At 42.2% G+C, this 20903-nt stretch overlaps 3 protein-coding genes across 3 annotated transcripts; 1 reads left to right on the plus strand and 2 right to left on the minus strand.

Moving 5' to 3' along the window:
• Positions 1-311: 311 nt before the first annotated feature.
• SNAPC5 (small nuclear RNA activating complex polypeptide 5) lies at positions 312-1617 on the minus strand (the record flags this gene model as incomplete). Its single annotated transcript, XM_082321734.1, has 3 exons — positions 312-456; positions 1065-1151; positions 1528-1617. The coding sequence occupies 3 exons, from the start codon at positions 1615-1617 to the stop codon at positions 346-348; spliced, it is 288 nt and encodes a 95-aa protein (XP_082177860.1). The 3' UTR covers positions 312-345.
• A 352-nt stretch (positions 1618-1969) lies between these two features.
• Positions 1970-7853, minus strand: RPL4 (ribosomal protein L4). Its single transcript, XM_082322532.1, has 10 exons — positions 7755-7853; positions 6139-6310; positions 5259-5365; positions 4676-4814; positions 4009-4133; positions 3469-3598; positions 2875-3031; positions 2601-2684; positions 2255-2375; positions 1970-2169 (listed from the first exon to the last, which is right to left on the minus strand). The coding sequence occupies exons 1-10, from the start codon at positions 7755-7757 to the stop codon at positions 2041-2043; spliced, it is 1167 nt and encodes a 388-aa protein (XP_082178658.1). The 5' UTR covers positions 7758-7853; the 3' UTR covers positions 1970-2040.
• ZWILCH (zwilch kinetochore protein) lies at positions 7844-19688 on the plus strand. Its single transcript, XM_082322533.1, has 18 exons — positions 7844-7952; positions 8507-8558; positions 9763-9858; positions 9962-10080; positions 10732-10928; positions 11431-11510; positions 11797-11952; positions 12194-12265; positions 12606-12699; positions 13578-13633; positions 14916-15018; positions 16076-16155; positions 16375-16531; positions 17528-17556; positions 17944-18080; positions 18377-18472; positions 18562-18680; positions 19362-19688. The coding sequence occupies exons 1-18, from the start codon at positions 7846-7848 to the stop codon at positions 19451-19453; spliced, it is 1842 nt and encodes a 613-aa protein (XP_082178659.1). The 5' UTR covers positions 7844-7845; the 3' UTR covers positions 19454-19688.
• The last annotated feature ends 1215 nt before the right edge of the window (positions 19689-20903 follow it).

Genomic DNA, 20903 nt, shown 5'->3' on the forward strand with positions numbered 1-20903 from the left:
CAGACGACTTATTGCTTTTAATGCATGTGTTAAATTGGTCTGACTTGATTAATGACTTCTCCCATCCACATGTAAAGATGTAGTAAACTACATCATTAGGTTTTAAATATGTGTAACAGATGATGCTACATATTTGCGCAGCAAATTTTCATTCTTTTAACATCTAAGTCAAGATGTGCCAAGCTTGTGACATTCACGTGTTGAAGTGTAACCTCCCTAGACTCCAAGTCTTGCATATCATATAGTTCATATACAAGACAAAATGAAAATCAGTTGGTGCATTTTATGTGAATGAAGAAGAGATTCCTGAGTCTGTATTAAAAACCATCTCTGATTTTTTTTTCCTCACGAATCAGATTCCTCCTCTTCTTCCTCCTCCTCCTCTTCATGATCTTGAAGACTTAGGTGTAATTCAGTTTGATTGATAGCAGCCTCGTTGTCCATCTGCCCAAGAGCCTGCCACAATAAAAGAGTTTATACCTTGCTAATTATCAAGACCAGCAGCGATACCAAATACTTCCCACATCACTACTAAAGCTGTGCAGTCACAGCGTCTTTTAGAAATCTGGTACTAGATCTGTTGGCTGCACGAGCCCGTCACAGTGACCAGCACCAGTTCTCCACAGAAGAATTTTAACAAGTTCAGGCTGAGTAAAAAGATGAGAGGACACCTGCACCTCCACCCCTACCATCAGCTGGCTACAGCAGCGCGTCACAGCTAAGAGCATTAGACACGATGCTTAATAAATGGCAAACCGAAGCTACGCCAGTATAAAGCAGGTATTTCCCAACCTCCCTGGGAAAAAGGTGCTGCTTTCAGGGGTGGGAAAAGGCGAAACCCTTGAAACCACCAATAAACCAGATTTTACATCTCGTAGAATCACAGAAGGGACCCACAAGGATCATCGAGAGCAACTCCTGGGCCTTGCAGTCAAGGAGCGGCATAAACAAGGTCAACATTAAGAAGCCCAGACGAAAAGCACCCACAGAAACACCCACAGCCACTCAAATCGCTGCGGCTCTGCTCTCCGCACCCCGTCACGGTGGAGCGCGGGTTCCCTTACTTCGTGAGGCTCCTCTGCAGCCGCCGCCGAGACCGTAACGTTCTCCTCTCTGGACCTGATCAGGGACTGCAGGGCCAGCTCCTCCACCTGCAAACGAGGGAACACAGAGGCCTCTGCAGCAACTGTTTCTCGGAGTCTATTTAAAGTATTAAATATTTAACTGAATTATTTTTGAGTCATCAACAGCAGTAACAGCGAAGCTTTTCAGTCACGTTTCACCGCCTCAGCGCCCAGCCGCAGGCGGCCGCGTGTGCCGGGCACCGAGGCCGGGCCGCGTTCGGCTTCGCGTCGGCAGAGCAGGGCCTGGAACCGGCGGAGGCCGCCGCAGAGCAGCCGCCCCCTCAGAGCGGCGGCCCGCTGCTCCCCCGGCGGGAAGGCACGGGCGGGCGGGCCCGGCCCTGCCGCTGCCCCGGCCCTGCCGCTGCCCCCGGCCGCGCTCCGCAGCCGCCCGCTCCCCCCCGACCTTGAGGCGCGTGAGCTGCTCGTGCAGCGCCGCCTTCACCCGCAGCAGCGTCTCCTCCTCCTTGCGCAGCTCCTGCAGGCGGCTCAGCATCCTCCGCGCGCCGCCCCGCCCCACGTGACCCCGCGGGCGGGAAGCGGGCGGCCACAGCGCCCCCTGGAGGGCGGGCGGGCCGAGGCGGCGCGGCCAGGCCGCCGCCTGACGTCACGCCGCCGCCATTTGCACGTTTGCGGGCGGCGGCTGCCACCGCGTGGCCGCTTGTCGTCATGGCCCCACGCGGGGCCGTCTTACCTCGGGAAAAGGCCCAGCTCCGGGAGGCGTTAAAGGCGGATTAAGACGGCAGAGACCGTCCCTACCTCCGCCTCTTCTTTAAAGCGTTTCCATTTTAAAACCCGATCAACCAAGCACCCCCCCCACGTCAGAAAAACGACAGAATTTCTGTTCCAATGGAATTTATTAGCTGGAAATCCACGGTACAGGTTTCTGAGCTCAAGCGGATGAAGCACTGCCCGGGGTTTACGCTTCGGCCTTGGCCTTCGCCGGGGTCTTGGCAGTCTTGGCCGCGGTCTCTGCCCTGGGCTCAGCCGGGACCTTGGCCGCGAGCTTGGCCTTGGCCTTCGCCTTCTTCTCCTCCTTAAGTTTATGCTAAAAAAAGACAAAAAGAGCATCAGCACATCCTCCGACATACTAAACCCAACGTCGTCGATGACCAGCTTCCCTGCTCGCTCACGTTTTGCGCGTGGCGCAGAATGGTGTTGCGTCGCATGGTTTTGGCGTACGGGTTCAACTTGATCATGATCCTCAGATTCTTCAGCGGGTTCTTCTTCAGGACTCTACGGCGAATCTTCTTCCTGAAAAGAACCGACACCTGTCACCGTCTCGTTTCCCAACTAAAGTTCTTCTAAATTCCCCCCGAAACGTGGGGAACCGGAATTCCCCGCGTTTATACCCAGAAACCGAAGGAATCCCAGCCCTGACACCCCAACGCAGGGAGATTTCTGATCTCGCTGCAGCGCCTCCCACTCGGCCGTTTCTAAAGCGACGGCACTTGGCCTTTGTTCGATAAAAAGCATTACTTCGGAGCACGCAGCGCCTTCTGGATTTCCTGGCTTCTCATGATTCTTCCGATGTCTGTGTTGGTCATCTTATGCATCGGCAGGCTGCGAAACAAACGTTCATAGTGTAAGCTCGGTGATAAAAACCACGTCTGGTTCAACGAAAACAGGCATTGAGGAAAAAGAAAGCGTCTTCATCTTCCGCCTCCACGCGGAAGAACCTGACACGCTGGCGGGCTGTGCTCCCCCGCCTGTTTTACCCCGTTCGGTTGTGTCCGACTTCGGCTGTGCTTACTTATAGTCGCTCTTCAGCGTAGCAGCTTTGCGCCAGGTGCCGTACAAATCATCCAGCTTGCGGAAGGCGCTCTCCGTCCAAATGCAGAAACGCCCGACGTGGCCGCCGGGAGCAAGTCTCAGCAGGTTCAGCTTGTTCACATCCAGCAGAGTAATTCCTGTAGGAAAACAGACAAACCAGCCCCTTTCGTTCGTAATTCACGTCAAGGAATGCAAGCCTAAGCCAGAAACAGATGAGAAAGAACATAGAAATGGATGTGGGCTCAGTAGCTTTTCCACGACAGTGACACACCCCTATGGATGAAAATCTACTACACTTTAAAAAACAATTATCAGCCTTTTTCCAGCGACAAACCTGACAGCCTCATTTGTAACGGCTCCAAATGCAGTTTATGGTTGGTGACAGCCATCAAATTTGTCATAAACATCCTCACCACAACCAAAACGGATTCTTAGGAAGAGCCTATCAGCTACTGCAGCAAGTCAGAACTTCCACAAAATCATGTGTTTCAGAAACACGGACCGATGAAGTGGAATCTCATCATTCCAGGCAGTCTCTCAACAAAAGAGCAAGCGTTCCCCAAGTCAAAATTACCTGGGATATTCCGGAAAGCTCTGATGATACCATTGTCCTCGTTGTAGATGATGCAGGGTCCCCTGCGCTGGATGCGACGGCGATTCCTCATTTTACCCTTTCCGGCCCGCATACGCTGGGAGGCATAAACCTATATGAAAATGGAACTTGTGAATATTCAAAATAGTCCAAATCCCGTTGGTAAGATGGGAAAAAACTGCTTTAGTCAGAACTTCACAATCATCACTGCTTATCTGAAACACGGACCAGTGAGAAGTTCATCATTCTTAAGAGCAAAAAAAATGTTAAGCGACATCAAAATGAAGACAGCTACGCACAGAGTAAAGCAGCGTAGTAAGAAACTACTTTGCTTAAACTCTGGGTTTTTTGGTTTTGTTGGGTTTTGGGTTTGTTTCTTTCTTTTTACAGTTTCTTGTAGTTTTGTTACCAAGGGATTTCTAGTGGCATTAAATCAAAACAGAACTATTTGGAATTCCTACTGTAACAACGGCAGTCGAATCGCCTGGGTTTCGCTCTTAGCAACATGCCTTAGCTACTCACCTTTTTGATGTCATTCCAAGCTTTAAGCTTCTTCAGAAGGAGAACAGCTTCCTTGGTTTTCTTGTAACTCTCGACTTTGTCCTCCACAACCAGCGGGAGTTCGGGGATCTCCTCAATGCGGTGGCCTAGCGAGGATTTTACAAGACACGAAGTTACCTGCTGATCTTGGCTCTATGCGTTTCTCAAGGTTATTGCCTCGTGTATTCAGAAACAATGCAAAATGATAAATAGTGGAAATTAAATTCACGATCTCATATTCAGGCATAGTAACTGCAGTAGTGAAGTTTCAGTGGAGTCTTGTGGGTCTGCCTCAGACTGCACTTTCGGTACCTGAGTGACTATTAAGCAAATCTTGGGCTTCCATGAACCGAAATCAAACTGAACGGCCACGCGATTCAAAATTCAATTTCAATTTCCATAAAACGGAGGGACAAGATTCCTGTCAGCCGCGCACACAAAAGCGCCTCAGCATCACTGAAATTCCAACACCGCACAACCGAGTCGCACGTAGCGAAAACACCCCCCGCTGAAGAACGGACTGCCTCTTAAACTATTTAAAAGAGAATTTAGTTATCCACAATAAACATTTTGAGTAATCACATAGTAACTGGTACCACTCAGGCAACGTAAAACTGCAGGCAAACGTTTCCAGAGGCAGAATTCCCACCTTTAGACATGACCAGCGCGGGAAGAGCGGACGCTGCCAGAGCGGAACAGATGGCGTAACGCTTTTGAGTTATATTCACTCTGCGGTGCCAGCGCCGCCAAGTCTTGGTTGGGGCAAACATGCGGCCTCCACGACACATCTATGCACCGACAGTTAAGAACAACCTTTTTGAAGCTCCTTTTTCTGGTGCGACTCTTTAATCCTTGCTCAGTGTTAATTGTTCGTCAACCATCTGTACCAGTACGCTGACAGCAGGCAACTGTCACTGAGCACAGAGTAAGACGCAAATTACGACATCATGGCAAGACGGTACGCATCGCGAGATTCAAGATATCCACCACTTTTGCAGTGGTGAAAAAAGCAATCAATGAAAGCTTCTCTTCGTTAAAGCAAGTCTGAATTTGCATAGAGGAGGTTCTAATCACGTTACAAATTTCTCAGACTTGGCGGTCCAGATCACTGCGGGTAGCCATTACCTCACGAAGCACAAGATTCCATTTCACATTTAGATACTTAAAAATAATTTTTCTGCTTGGCGAGTTCAGCTTTACAGCTGATGCAAGCGGCAGCTATGAAAGGATACGTTTCCAAAGGCACCCTGGCCGGAGCGGTGAGTTCCACCGCCTCGTACTCGAGGAATACGAGCAACGGCTCTCCCAGTACCCCAAGACTCGGCACTGGTCTGATGACCTGGAACAGAAAGATTTTAATTCAGACAGTGACAACGCTGCAATTTTCATAAAGTCACCGACAGGCAGAATTCAGGACCACCAATCAGAACTTCCACTGTTATCATGTGTTTCAGAAACACGGACCAATGAAGTGGAATCTCATCATTTCAGCAGAACAAATCCTGGTCAGGTAATGAACTCTTACACACTAAAGATCTGCTTAGGTCAGAATCAAGTACATGAACACACTGACTTCTAAGCTTGATCCTCCATTTGGAGGTCTGAATGGGCACTGCTGTTCCTAGGGGGTTAAAATGTCTACGTGAAATATCATCAGAAACAAACTTGAAACTGCACGTTCCCGGCACAAATTTCTTGGGAAGCAGTAGCTGTTTGCTCCTACTGGCTTCTGAAGCAACTCTAACAAATGCCCATTCGCAGAGGTTTCTTCTTGGCAAATGCCTCAGGTAAAGTCTCCTGTGGTCAACACGGAGCAGGGATCACAAAGCGCCGTTTTTCATCACCGTTTTCTGCCTGATACACTGTCAGACATTCTGTGTTCTTCTTGCAAAGAACGCAGATTCCACTCGAGGACCCAGGCACCACAAGACTTTCAGTAATACACCGTTCAGATAGGAGCCCAGAGTACTCCAAGACTTTGCCTTCTATACAGAATCCCACTGAACAGCTCTTCTCTTATTTACATTCTAAATTTGTTTCAGTTTTAGCCCACCTGTATTACAGTCAAAGGCTAACACAAGTAGTTCTGTCCGTTTTGTGGACAAGCCATACCTGCAAGTTCACTGACAGCGTAGGGCTGCCTGTTGTTCTTCCGCAAATTGGTGTGAACGAAGTTCACAACGTCGGGGCGAATGGGAGCCTTGAAGACAGCAGGCAAGGTGACATTTTTGCCTGATGCTTCCCCCTTCTCAGAGTAGACGGATATTAACGGTCGAGCGCAAGCCTGAAAAAGAAAAAACTCGTAAGCACAAGTAAAGTAAATTGCTAGTATTCAAATCTATCAAATATTGCTCAGAATGAAGGGGTCTTCAGTTCAACAGTGCCAGCACGCTGACAGCAGGCAACTGTCACTGAACACTGGATCAGACGCAAATTACATCATCATAGCAATAATTTTCACTTAAAACAGTGCTCCACAGCACTACCCACATCCAGAAAATTATACCTGAGGTTTGAAATTCAATAGACTTCCAAGTCATTTGGGTAAAATTAATCTAGAATTGAATCTCTGGGCTCTTTAGTAACACCTTCTAAACTACTTCCCACCTATTATTAAAAAAAAAAATATATAAAACCCATCTGTGTTTATTCAGTTTACCAAAGGCTTGTTATTTAGATGATACTGAATTAGTCGAAATACTGTAACCAACTGCTCTAATACAAGCTGGAGACTCACCATGGCTACAAGCAAGCACACTTAGTATCCGAGTGAAATTTTTGTAAGCTCTGGGCCCTCTGAGCAATCCCTGGTGCCTCAAAATCTGTGAGGTGAAAAATTCAACTGCTAGCAGCACCAGCTTCCTTTCAAAAAACTGGAAAGACGTCAAATGATAGCTTACTGGTCTGAGCAGCACTCTTTAAAAAAGAATCTGCTAGCATTACACTCTATTTGTTGCTAAATTAAGAGCTCACGACAGTAATACAGGCAAAGGATCTTCATCCCCTTTCCCATCCACAATTTCCTTCAGAAGTATTAAAAATACTACTAAACTCAAAACTAACCAACTAATAGCAATGAAAGCATTGTGTTTTTAACGCTGGTTCCTAGCAAGGCACTGACTCCTGGAGTTAGCGCAGAGACTCCAGCACAAGCACGGAGCAACTTCATCAGGGTGAAGGAACCAAATCACGATCTGAATTGTATTAGCAACAAAAGTTGTTCATTTGCAACCTGGTTTCACATCAAGGCCTCTTAAAGCCTGTTTCAGAGCAACAAAAAATAAGGTTAAAAAAAAAAAGAACTAAAAAAGGGTGTTATAGAAACGTTCTTTTAAGTCAACGTGAGTTCAAAAGCTTTCGTATGGCTTTGCTCTGGAGAAATACGTAAGAAAAATAAAAAAGCCCTGCCAGAAGGCCATGCGGGCTCCATCGCCCACAGGGCGTGAGGAAGGGGCGACTTCCAGCGACGAGGGCAAGCTCTCGGCCGCTCCGCAGCCCGCCGCCGGCCGGCCCGGCCTCCCCGCACCGGCTCCACGCGGCAGGCCGAGCGCTGACGGCTCCAAGATGGCGGCCGGGCGGCCGCCCCACGCCTCCGGCCCTCGGGCTGCCCGCGGCCAGGCTCTGCCCGCCGGGCCTGGCTCCCACCAGCCTCGACCCACCGCCCGCCCCGGATCACCGACGGCCCCGGCCCCTCCCGGCCCGCCGCGGCCCCGCGGCCCGCGCCTCACCATGGTGGCGGCGGCGGAGCCCCTCCTGCTCCCGCCCGTCTGCGCCGCAGCCGCGACCGGAAAAGGAAGGACGCGCTACTCTGCCCTCGCTATGAGCGATGTCCTGCCGCAACCTGCCCGCCGCCTTCTGCCGCACCGGCCGGCCGGCTCCGGACCCCAGCCCCGGCCCGAGCTCCTTCGCGCACGCCGCGACCCGCGGTGCCGAGCCCTCTCCCTGCGGGCGCCTCCATCCCTCTCGCTCGCCTCCCAAACCGGGGGACTTTTTTCTGGCGGAGGGATTCGGCGGGGCGGGTCATTCCCTCTCACAGAAATTATAAAATTTTTGAGGGAGTCTTCTTTTTTTCACGGGGAGGCGCGCGGCGAGAATAAATATGAATAAAACCCACTCCTGGGGGGGGAAATACAAATTTTTTTGCCTTCCTTGGGCACACCGCCCCGGATGTAGTGCCGGGGGGGCGGGCGCGGCGCGCGGTTCGGTTGTGGCGGGCGGCGATGGGCGCGGAGCGGCGGCGGGGCGCGGCTGGCGGGCTGTACGGCCGCCTCCTCCGGTGCGGCTCGGCCCGGCCGCTCTCCCGAGGGGGGCGGCTCGGCCGGGGGGGCTGGCTGGGGCCCGGGTGCCGGCTGGGGCCCCCCCTTTTTGCGGGGAGGCTGCTGGGGCTCTGACCGTAGACCCGCGTCGTTGTAGTTTATGCAGTTAAACGTGCTGTTTAGTGAGGAAAACTAACGTTATGTCCCTTAACATTTTCTTTCAGAATATATGAAGAAGGAAGGGAAAGTATCCCTGAACACCCGTATCTCTTTGAGGTAAATATATATGTAAAAATTCAGCCGTGTAACCTGAGTCTGTATGTTTAAAACATGCAGCCATTGATCAGCAGCTGAGATACGTGCGGGGCTATCACGTAAAAAGGACAGTTTAGCTCAGAAATACCTCTTTAGATCCGCCTCTACCTCAGGATGGAGGCGGAGACCCGGGTACCAGAGTGCCGCCCTCCCGGGGCCATCACCAGCCTCCCCCGCCCTGCTCATTCCCGCCTTCCCCCTGATTTTTTGCACCTGTTAACAGTTAATTTGTTTGAAATGATTGTAAGGATTAAGCACACCTGAGGGCTGCGGGGGTTGTGCGGAGCGCAGCAGGCGGGTGGCTGCTGGGGGGAGAGGAGAGCTGCTGCAGCAGCTGCCCTGAGGTAGGCTTTTCACGCAGGTAATCCAGATCTTCAAATTTGCAACTTCTGATGGCACGGTTTTTAGCTAAGTACTTCTATAGCGAATGGCACGTATGTATGAAAACGGCAATTGCTTGTAGTGGCTTTTGGAACACAGGGATGGCGGGAAAATCTCTGATGCTATTTGGTTGTATTAGTCTTGGGATTTATACAGCTTTGATAATAGTTTGAAAATAAAATTAGGTGGTTATTTAAAGATACAGCGATGTGGAAAAACTGACAGATGTGAAGAATCAAGCAATACTTCTCTGTGCATGCAAAAGCCTAAGTAAAGATTGATATTCCTTCACTCTTCAGAACAGGCTTGAGTTATTTAATGTCTCCAAACAGTGTTTAGAGCTCTCATGAGACATTCAGAGAAGTGATCAATTGATATTTAATGTTACTTTAAATGAGTATTCTTCATGTGTATCTTCATGGTATCTAGTGACTGAAGTTGCTACTTGACAACAATGATCCTTCACGTCTCACATTATCTGAAGTTTTGTTCATCGAATCAAACTTCAGCTTCTCGTAGAATCAACCTGTTAGAGATTAAATTTTCTATGTTGGTTAGTTGAAAGTTACTGCAATTTCACAGTTGATTTGATTCCACCTATGGCATGCAGTAACTCTGTTCTGAAGTAACCAAGCCTTAGATGCATGAATGGTTGCGATAGGGTTGGAAAACAGTTTGTGGAATTAGTTAATTTTGCAATTTCAGCTATAAAAAATTGCTGAAATGCAGCACTTACGTATAGGGTATTAAAAAGTTGCTTTGTTCTGTTTTGTTTTTTTTTCAGACTGATGTAGAGATCTGTTTGATTGGTGGTAGTTGCAAAAGTCCCATTGAAAGATTTTGGAATGGAAACACTATGATATATATTTTACAGAAAGCAGTAAGTTAGTTGTTATTTTTTTAAATTTTTTTAGACTTGAATTCCGATCAAATATTTTCACGTACCTTGCATTTTTTTACTTACCTGTGCATTTCTCTTAAAGCAACACAATGAAGAAAGTGACCCAATGGAGGAATCAAAAACAGATGATGCTATTTATGCCTCTGAGCTTTTACCAAAGGAGAGTTCTGGACCAGTGGCTCTTTCTGTCGGAAGAGCAAAGTAAGTGTCAAAGGTCTGCCTCCTTTTTTGATGTAATTTTCTTTTGCAACTTTGTCTTATTTTCAATCCTCGAAAATTAAATTACTCGTTAGTTTAGTGAGGAGATAGACCATTTTTCATCCTGCAAAATGGCTTCCCCTAGCCAAAAGTATTCCTAACAAAGTGCTGAAAAGCACTTGTGAGCTGTCCCATCAGGTTAATGGGACTGTCTGGGTGTAGGTGAGTGAAGAAAGCTTACTAAGACTTCAATGCTTGTTTTTGTAAGGCTTCTGTTAAAAAAAAAAAAAGTCTGATTGGGGTCTTTGGCTGTTATTAAAATACCAAGGCATGGTACCAAATCATGGTGACTAGTTTGCTTAAGCATATTAAAAGGATAAGGTAGTTAAGAGGTTAAATTCAATTATGACTACAGAATATTTAGTCTAAATTAAAATATTATCTTAAATATATTCTCAGTTATGGTATCTTATTCACTCCTTTGTGACTTCATTCTTCTACCTGTAAAAAGAGGATTGTAATAGTGCATTCTTTTTGTAAAACGATTTGATGTCTGCTAACGAAGCGTGGTAGATAGGAGTTAAGTTTTATGTAAGGGATAGATTTAGCTGTACTTGCTGGCATCTTATTTTTTTTTCCTGTTCATATCTCTAGGCAGTTGATTTCCTTATATACAATGGCACAAAATCCAAACATGACCCACTTGAAGATAAGCGAACTGGTTGTGCTTCCTCCCCTCTGGATAAGGTGTGACGGTTCTGATCCTGAACATACTTGTTGGCTTGGAGCTGAGCCTCTCAAAGCTGGAAACAAAATCACGGGAATCAATTTTTATATGGTTACGTGTGATGGTAAGGTTATAAGGTTGCACATAAAATTAAATGAGGAAGGCTTAAAAAGGTGGGAATATTGATGTAGTGATGCTATCTTTGTCCTTTGTGTGATGTTGGCTTGGTACTGCTTTATATTCCTCATTTTAAAAAATAAGGGGTGAGGGGGAGAGAGAGAAGAAAGAAAATATGTTTTTAACCCATGCTCTGTGGGGGAAATAACTTTTTATTATACTTAATGCAACAGTATTTGTGCAGGCCTGCCTTCACTCAGCTGCAAAAACTTAGCAAATTGAACTTGCTGCCATTCACCTTCTTATGCAAGCACTGACTCTTACCAAACATCCATATGTTCACGCCAGCCCTTATTATCAATAGGACAAATGAAAGAAGAATGCCTGCTTTCTAAAGGACAATGCAAGTTGTACTTGACCAAATGGAGCATCTGAGAATTAATGATAAGTGCCAAATTTGAATTGTGTCAAATGTTTTTTTTCTGATTCTTAATTTTTTCCTTTCCTAGGTCCTACAGCTGATAAAACCTGTTTTGCGAACCTGGAAGAGCTCAAAATGGCACATAAAATGGAGCATCATTCATCTCTTGTAGGTTTTTACGGTCTGTCATGCCTCCAGTCGAAGTTTAAAAACTCTGGTTTTGGATTTATGATACTGGTTTTGGGAAGCTTCATAGATTCTGTCTCATCTTAGTATGATTCTATAGTACGATAGTCTCTTTTGAAGTAACGTTTGAGCTCCCTATGTTGTAAAGCATTTGTCTGATGTTAAACCTATTTGTGTGTGTGTGAAAAGCTTTTAAAAATATTTTGCGTGGGTACAAAACAATCAATGTTTGTTGTTTGTTTTTTTTGTTAAAATCTGTTCATTCTAGGTGACGACAAAAGGATTTGCTCAGTATGAACTCGTTAGAGCTGCTGCAATAGAGGACACAATTGTAGAGTCTGAAAGCAATATATATGTTGATATTACGTGGAATACTGTAGATAAGATTCTGGAGACACCCCCGCTAATTTCAGCTGCCACACTGGTAAGTCAAGAAGGAAAAAGCAAACAAACCCAAACTCTTTTCACCGCTTACAGCATGAGTAGTGTAAAGGAGAGAAAATAAGTTTGACTCCTGACATTTGTGTTTATTATTCTTTATATAAGCAACACAATGTGTTCATAATCTAAATTATAAATTATGCTAATATGCATTTCACTAGTGAAAAATTTAGGACACTCGATTTCTAAAGTTTGAAACTGACATAAACTTCTGGAACTTTCAGAATATTGCACTGGAGTCTGGGGACCCCAGAAGTCCTGTATATCAGCTATATAGAGAACTGCAGTTTCTCTTTGTAAGTATGAGTGAGAAATTCCAATTTCAGGTTTACATGGAATGGTGATTTTATGTGTTAATAATTTACTTTATTTAAAACTTCATCAGGTGGTTCAAAGATAACTTAAAGCTTTTAGTTTAGAATAAACTTTGAGTTCAGTTTTGGGAATCTTGACTACAAAGAGAACAAATCATAAACACGAAAGCCAGGAAATTCAAGACTTTTCTAAATCCATGGTTAGCTGTACAGAGAGAGGTGTACGATTCTTGGAGAAGTTAACTGCAATTTTAAGTATGACGCGTGCAGAACCTCAAACAAGAACTGATTTGTGTTGTTTTGGTTTTGATGCTGCCTTTAGGCTTTGGCCGAAGGTTTGAAGACAGGCGTGACTGAGTGGCCTGAGCCCTTAGAGTCTGACTCCGCGGTTGAACTGGTCCAGGAATTTCTGACTGGTAATTGCTGCTTGTTACAGGGGGAGAGGGGGATGTCACGTTTCACAGAAGTGAAAGGAAATTCCATGTACAATTTCTACAGTGTTAGAATTAGAGATGTTCATTTCTATGCTATAACCACCTGCACAAAGTAGTTAAATAGGTTAGTCAGTGCATCTCTGTCATTTTTCTTTGTCGTAATTTCTTGTATAAAAGTAATCATTGGTTCTTTATAAAATGACACAATTGTGTTTAGAAAGCAATTGATAGAGTTCTGGATGCCTCTTTCAGGTTCACTGACGTGCACGTGAACTTCTAAATCTGCTCAGTGTCCCTTTGGTGGTGGAAAACAATATTTTGATGACATCTTAAAATGAAGCATCCAAAATTACTGATTCCTTCTGAAAACTGTTGTGAACAATGTGTGTCTTGCCAGAAGTTTAAGATATTAGAAAAGAAATCTACAAAGAGAATCAGATGTAGGAATGCACCAAGAGATTTTCAAATACAACTGTAAATTTTTTTAGTATGTAGATAAAACTTGGAGAACCAGGCAAAAACTCTCTCTGACAAATACATGTGGAAGAAAACCAGAGACACTTATTAGATCACCTGCTACCCCTTACTGCTTCATCTCTGAATCTTAACAAGCTAATGCTTAGATAACAGAATGTAGTAAAAGTATATGGGGAAAAATATGGCTTATAATAAAAAAATATTAAGAAATGCTCTTTTCAGACTATATGCTTACCCAGCAAAAACAGTTTTTAAATGGATGAATTTTGTCTATTAGCCGTCCGGTCAACGTATTTGTTAATTATGATGGCCCAGGGATTTGGACAATTGGTTTGACGATATTTTTTTTCATAGTGGTGAAATTTATTTTTCTCCCCTACTAGATTTAAAGAAGAAACTGGATGGATATTGTATATCTGGAAACAGTAATGAAACAGAGGTATATGCAATTTCCTACCAATTGCCTTGTCACCTTTTCTCCCTCATAACTGTAGTTATTTCTGCTATTGACTACGTCTTGTATATTATTTGTGTATATGTGTAAATACAGAGACATAAAGATGTAAAGAAAGATAGGTCTCTTTCTGTTTCTGCTGTGTAAAAATAATGGAAGAAGGCCTTACAGGCAAAATTAGGAATTCCAGAGCTATCCTCTAATAGAAAGTCCACTGTAATTTTTACCTTCAGAAAACCTCCCTCTTATTTTAAATGGTCTACCAGTGTCCATATACATATTTTTTATATAACTTAGTGGTGCGAAGCTATTTTGATTTGCTTCTTTCCCTTTTCCCTTAGTGAAAACTACCAAAAGCTTGCAAATTGAACCGTATTATACCAACTGCAGTCACACTCCCTTGTCTTAACCTTGTCTGTCACCTCCTAAAGCTATCAGTCTCATGATGTCCTAGTTTCTTTCAGGAACTCTGACCTTTGTGCCATTGTGTTCTGTCACTAATTTGCTTTTCTTACCTAATTTAATGATTTTTGGGCCAATTTAATGGTATCAGTTGGATAGCTGTCCTATTTATCTAGAGGTTTGTGATATTCTAAAGCAATGGACAAATTCAAATTATAAAAATGTCTTCAGTTAAGATTTTTTTTCCCTTTTGGTTTACAAGGAAAGGTTTGGCTCTTTTTCCTATTGAGAGGGAAGTTGCATTTTGTTCATGAGCTAAAAATATAATGATTTCTGTATTAGCTAAACCAGAAATACTCAGGATCAGGAGAACAGGAAAATTGTCCTGAGAATAGACATATGTATTAAGTTTGGCCTCCCAGGGCACTGCTAGGTGTACATACAGCTATTTCATTGTCCGAGTTCGGTATAGCATAGGTCATATTCCGAGGTAGTGCTTGCTGGACTGTATTCTTGCTGTTTACCAATGCGCTGTGCATCGTGCCGTTGTGAGGCGAAAAGGACCGTCTTGAGCTAAGCAGCTGGTTCTTAGCAGACAGTCTGGTTGAGCTTTCCTTGGCTACGATCAAAAGTCTTTCAGGCTTCACTTCCTGGTCCAAAGCTAGCAATTATCCAGCGTGATAATTCTGAAAAGAATTAGTCTTGCTTTTAAATAAAAATATGCTTCCAAATTACCCTGCGGTAGTAGTTTCTGTGCTAAAAATTAGTGAAGCACGCAATTTTGATCTCTGGAGAAGATTCAAATTCATAAGGTCTTTGAATCTTAGGCATAGTTGTTTTACTTAAGACAAACCAACTCTTTCAGAAAATCAAATGTGACACTGCTGCAGTGGACAGTTCAATAAAATCAATCTTCAGTGAGCGAGGAGACCTGGATTTTGCTGAACAGTTATGGTGCAAAATGAGAAGTAAGTGTGGTGTGGTATTTTACCCCATGTGTTTTCCTTTAATTCTTCTGTTCTCTGTATCTACTATACTGTCTTGCTTTCTCAGTGAAATGAATATAAAATTCGCTGAGTTTTAAGGACTGATCAGCTTTTCAGAAAATTGTTATCAACAGGCTTTTCCTAAAAGAGCTAATTTTTAGGTATGTAAGATGATATACTTTCTTACAACATAAAAAGGTAGACCAACGTCTAGCAGGAGATATTATATTTCATTTTATTTGACTGTAAAAGGTACTAAACAATCGGTAGTACTCATCTGCTCTAAAACTGAAAATGACATCTATAAAATTTTTGTCTTTCTAGATCTAAAGGACAATTTTTAAGTTGACAAAGCTGCACACAAACTTTATCATTCTTGTAACACCAGTCACAGTCCTTCAGTAAAATGCATTATTTATTTATTACGATTTTTTCCGATTACTAATTAACTTGTTAAGCTGTTCCAGAGATTATAACAACTCCTTTCTGTTTGAGGAGTGGAGTATGTAACCGCTAAATCCCTTTCATTCCTGTTAGTGCAACCGCTATTGTTTGAATTGAAACTAGATAGCTGAAACGTACTGTGATGGCTGCAACGTGTCCTGCGTTAGGGCAGTGTCAGCTGCACAATTCGTGGAGGCTTGTTTCTTGCTTAGTTGGTTGGATTAATAGATACTGATAGGTCATATTCTAGATAGGTGCTGTTCAGTTAAATTTATAAAATGTGTTGCGCTGCAATATATAGAGAGAGAATGTAGCCAAAATGTGTTATATGACAACCTGCTTCTGCCATGTGCTGTTCTCTAACAGTCGTATGCGGTTCAGTGGTCTCTTTTGATCGTTGTTTCGTTAGAGTAACCCTTTTTAAAGTCATGATACGACAAACTTAACAAAAAACAGTGAATCTGTCATTTCAGCTATCATTCTTTAAATGAGGCGTTTCATTCCTGCAAGTATGGGTTGGCCTGTTGTTATTGACTTAACAGCTAGAGAGTGAGCCTGGATTGATAAACAAAATATTGCATCTTTTTTTCTTAAGGTGTCAGTTCCTATCAGGAGTTGATAGAGTGTTTCACACTGATCATAAAATCCTTGGAACGTGGTGAGATACAGCCATGGGTATGTATTTGTATTTCACAAGAAATTTTATAATTTTGAGTTGTATGAAGTAGAATATAGTTCTTGTCACTTAACTGCTCCTCATTTCTGTGTTGTATTGTTTTTAAATTGCTTCCACATGTCACAGTTTGCCTCTGTTTCCGTGGTATTGTACTTCTAAACAATGTTTATGATGTTTTGTATGCAGTTACATCACAAGAAAACTTTTCTAATTTTTAGATTCATCAAGGGAGTAGCAGTTTGCTAAGTAAATTGATTCAACAGTCTTATCACGGGAAGATAGAGGTCGTTGCCCTCAGTGGCATCACTCCAATTCAAATGCTCTTGGAGATCGGTTTGGATAAGATGAAGAAGGATTATGTCAGCTTTTTCATAGGTGAGCCTGATATCTGTTAACGTGATTAGAAATTCAAGAGAAAAGGTACTCCATGTATGAAATAATGAAGGTTTTGGTAACCTTGATCTAGCTTCTGCTCCCGTCTGCTGAAGTGCTGTTTCCAGCCTCCTTAGTAACTGTACTTTTCAGTTGTATATTGTTTCAAAATTTAAAAAACAAATTTGTTTCAAAATAACTATAACTTGCCTAACTATGTATCTCTCTTTCAATTTGAAAAAACCCTTTAGGTTGAACTTCAAGTAAAATAAATACCAGATTTATATAACTGTGGACTGTTTTGTTTTCTTATCTGTTTGCTGTCGGTGAAAAAAATAAGACCCTCATGCTCTTTCTGTCTTTTCCTTTATGGTCTACATGGGTTAAAAGGAAATCAGGCAAGGGTATTTATATGTAATAACTGTGTTTGTACAGTCTGTAGTATTTAGAAAGATATTTTTGATTACTTATATATTAAAAATACTGGAAACAAACGTAGAAAGATTTTTCTAAAGTACTTTTTTTTTTTCTTGAAAACATTGTGGCTTTGTTTTCAGTATTATAGCTTTATTTTTTTCTGAATTTGTGGGAGGGAGGAGGTTATTGTTATTACCCATTTTCTTTTCCTTCATCTCTTCATTTCTTGATTTCTTTTTTACTTTGTCATCCTGTTTTCCTTCTTTGTTTCATTTGCTTTTTTATTTTGACTCTTTGTAAACCTGTATGTCCCAAGGAGGGTGGTCGTCTCAAAGTATGTGGTAGGTTTCTTCATTGTGCAGCCTTGGTGGTAAATAAGGTAATGCCTCCACCATGCCACTTTACAGGGCTTTTCTTGTTTTGAATGAGTAATCGTGTCAATAAATAACATCGCAGTCCCAGTGACTTTGCAATTTTCTTTGGTAGAATTCCATTTGATTACCTGAATGTTAGTTATATTTCATCTGACATTATATAGTAAATTTTAATTTTATCTTTTTTTTCCCCCTGTTCATTTTACAGGCCAGGAACTTGCAACATTAACCTACTTGGTGAGATGCTTTTTTTTGTTTGGTTTTTTACTCTGAAAGCAGTATAAAGTAGAGCGCAGGTAGCTGATGGTGGGACGCAGGTCATATCGTTCCTATAAGCTGCGAAACTGAATTGCAAATCATGAGGATGGGACAGAATATTGCAGAAACGTCATTATGTTGTTTCCTTATTCATATAGGTATTTGGTATGGGTCATTGTCAGGCAGGACAGCGAACCTTTTTTCATACTTCGATAGCATGGAACTTTGTTCTGACTCTGCTGGGCCATTCTTAAAATTTTGGCTTCTTGAAAGAAGCGGGAAAATGATGTTAGTATACTGAGGATGTGTTGTGTGTCTGTAGAAATTCAGTGTCCATTTAAGAGCAGAAGCTGTTTGCTGTTCCAGGATTACTTCATTTCCACATCAGTAGATCTACAAGAGCAAGTTCATCGTGTTCAAAAGCTCCACCATATGCTGGAAATAATGGTCAGCTGTACAGTCTTACTTCAGTTTAAACACGAGAACCTCTTCCCCTTGACACAGTAATTATTTCATTTTTACTTCTTGCTCTTTAAATGAAAATAACAAATAGATTTTCTTTGACAGTTGTAAAGAAACTCTCTTAAAAAAAAAAAAAGCAACCCTCCTTAATGTTGATGATTATGAGACTGCAGAAGTAGCAGCTGGATCTTCTTTTTGAATTTTGCTTTGTGACTAAAATAGAAAAACAAAGGAAATCATAAAATCTGAGAGTATAGTTAATTTTGCACAAGGTTTATGCAGTGTTGCACAAGCATTTCTCCCAAGAAAGTTAGTAACTAGTTGATTCTTATTGTAGAATTTGCATGAAGTATTATAAGGAGAACCCTCTCAATGAGAAGCATGTGTTTCAACTTCCAATCAGACCAGCACTTGTCAAGAAGTTCTATCAAAAGTAAGAGAAACTTCAGTCTTTGCAGCATTAAAATGCAGATGTGACTGAATACCTGACTGAATTTTGACATTTCTTGATTATTCTATCAGTGATCACCCAGAAATATGGAAGGTGGACATAAGTAGTGGGCATGGACAGAAGGAGGTTAAAACAACATGGCAAGTTAGCACTAATCCTCCAGTTGAGCATATGACATCAAACAACACAGGTAAGGAATATTTGTGGTGGCATGAAATAATGGAAGTACACATTTCAAATTCAGTTTTTATACTGGGTTCAGTGGATCTGAACTCTTTCTTCGGTCTTCAGCAAAAGCGAAACAACGTTTTGTCTTTTAATAAAAGGGTGAGATAGTATTTATAGAATGTAGAAGATTTTCACAAAGTGGTGACTTTCTGCCTTCTCACCTTTGCCAAATTATGTTTTTAGAGTTAAAATCACAGAATAGTTCCAAATACGACACGATTGTTAAATATTCTACACATTATCTTATAACCTATTTCTAACATCTTCGCCAGTGTATCTGAGAATGGGTTTGAAGAGAAATTTACCTGTTATCGAATGCTGGCCTCTAGTCAGAGAAGCAAGCAGGTGCTAAGGAGGGAAGACATGCCTTGCTGCAATCAAACGTAGAACAAGTGAAAAAGCATGAGAATGGGGAAGAATTAAGCATGTAGTCTGGTATAGAAATAATTTGCCTTTGCGGGGTGAGGTTTGATCCAGGGTAATGCTTTGGTAAAGCTTTCCTGTCATTCTCAATTTTTGTCACGAAGTGCTCCTTTCAGTAAAACCGAAGTTTTGAAACCAGTTCTTGAAGCTGCTACAGGAATTAATCTCTACAGTTTCTAAGAATAGTGTCTAATCACATCTTTTCTTTTTGTCTGTGCAGGTCTCTTTTCCGATTCCACAGTTAATGGCAGCAGTGACGAAAGAATGTATTTTATTACAATGGCTAAGTGCAGTCAGGTGCATTTCATATAGAGGCATGTTACTGCACAGGCAGGCACTTGAAAGGTACAGTAAAGAGGAAAGTTCAGTGTTATCTGTATCCCAACGGTATATTTAGAAACACTCTGTGCTTTGAAGAACAGTACATCTTACTGAGTTATGTGCTTTGGTATGCTTGAAGTGTGACATACACAGCCATAATTCATCTGTACACATCTAATTTGTTTATAAATGTTGTGCAATTATGAATGTATAGTATAATTATTTTGAATATATAGAAGATATTTTTGTTCGTATATTTACAAACATTCAATAAAGTTCTGCATTTTGGGGTTTTAAATTTTATTTTATTCATTAAGAATGCAATCAGATGCTGTTCAAAGTGTGAATTATCTTAACCCAACAAAACAAGCAATATTGTAGTGTTTTCCTGGTGTCAAGCGACATTTCATCATCCACATATATTCGGAAAGGTGTTCATCCAGGGCGTTGTGAACTTCTGACAGTTTGATTTTTCCTTTGTCCATGTATTTATATTTTGGAGTATTCTTGGATATACTTCTCTCTCCTCTTCAAATTCATTTTTTTCCCCTCAGTGCAAAGTGAATTATTTTAACAGTGTTGTCTTGTATACTTTGGCATAATTTTCTGAAAAAAATGTTCCGTATAATTGGCTGGGCATGATCATTTGAATATGTTGGGGTTAGTTCCTGACAGTTGCGACTGTTCTTGTGTTGGTTAGATAGCGTATGTAACGTTTTGATCTTTAAACAATTAGATAGTGTGGTATATGCTGATTAACTAACTGGAGACAGAAGCGTTTTGCATTGAGACAGAAGTGTTTTGCATAAAAGAAACTATTAACTATTGATAAATAAGAATAAGGAAAACCCCAATATTCGTGCTTTTTAAAAACTATAAGTTTCTATCACTTCTAGTTTCTCCTCAGTAAATCTTATTTCGTATCCCTTTTCTAATATTACATCTTACTAGCTATCAGTTTAATAGTTAAAGCCTTTGAAGAGAAGCGAGGAACAGGGTGCGTTTTTGGATGTATGTACTGCTGCTCTGCATTCAGTATACGCACGTGCGGTGTTGAAACCATAGTGCAAGCTAAATAGAAAACTTGTTTGTTGCTTTGCTTTAGAGGAATCATTTCAAGCACAACAGAAGGACAAATACAGCCAGATGGCCATATTTTGGAACAAATTTTTTACAATCATGTACTTAACTTGTTCCTACCTGCAGCAGAAGTAAATTTGAGGTGGAACATTACATTCTGGAAGTGCTTGGAATACTTATAATACACATTTCTGTGTGTAATGTATTATAAAGTCGTATGAGGTAAACCTAGTTCCCTGTAAACAAGACTAGAGAGATAAGAGTCCTTGGTTTAAATCTGACTCAGCAGTTGTCATCTTTGATTAATCACTTCAAATAATTCTTCTCCGCACCTAAATAGTAAGGCATATATATTATCTAA

The sequence above is a fragment of the Platalea leucorodia genome, assembly GCF_965183815.1.
Source record: "Platalea leucorodia genome assembly, chromosome: 9".
Classification (NCBI taxonomy): Eukaryota; Metazoa; Chordata; class Aves; order Pelecaniformes; family Threskiornithidae; genus Platalea; species Platalea leucorodia.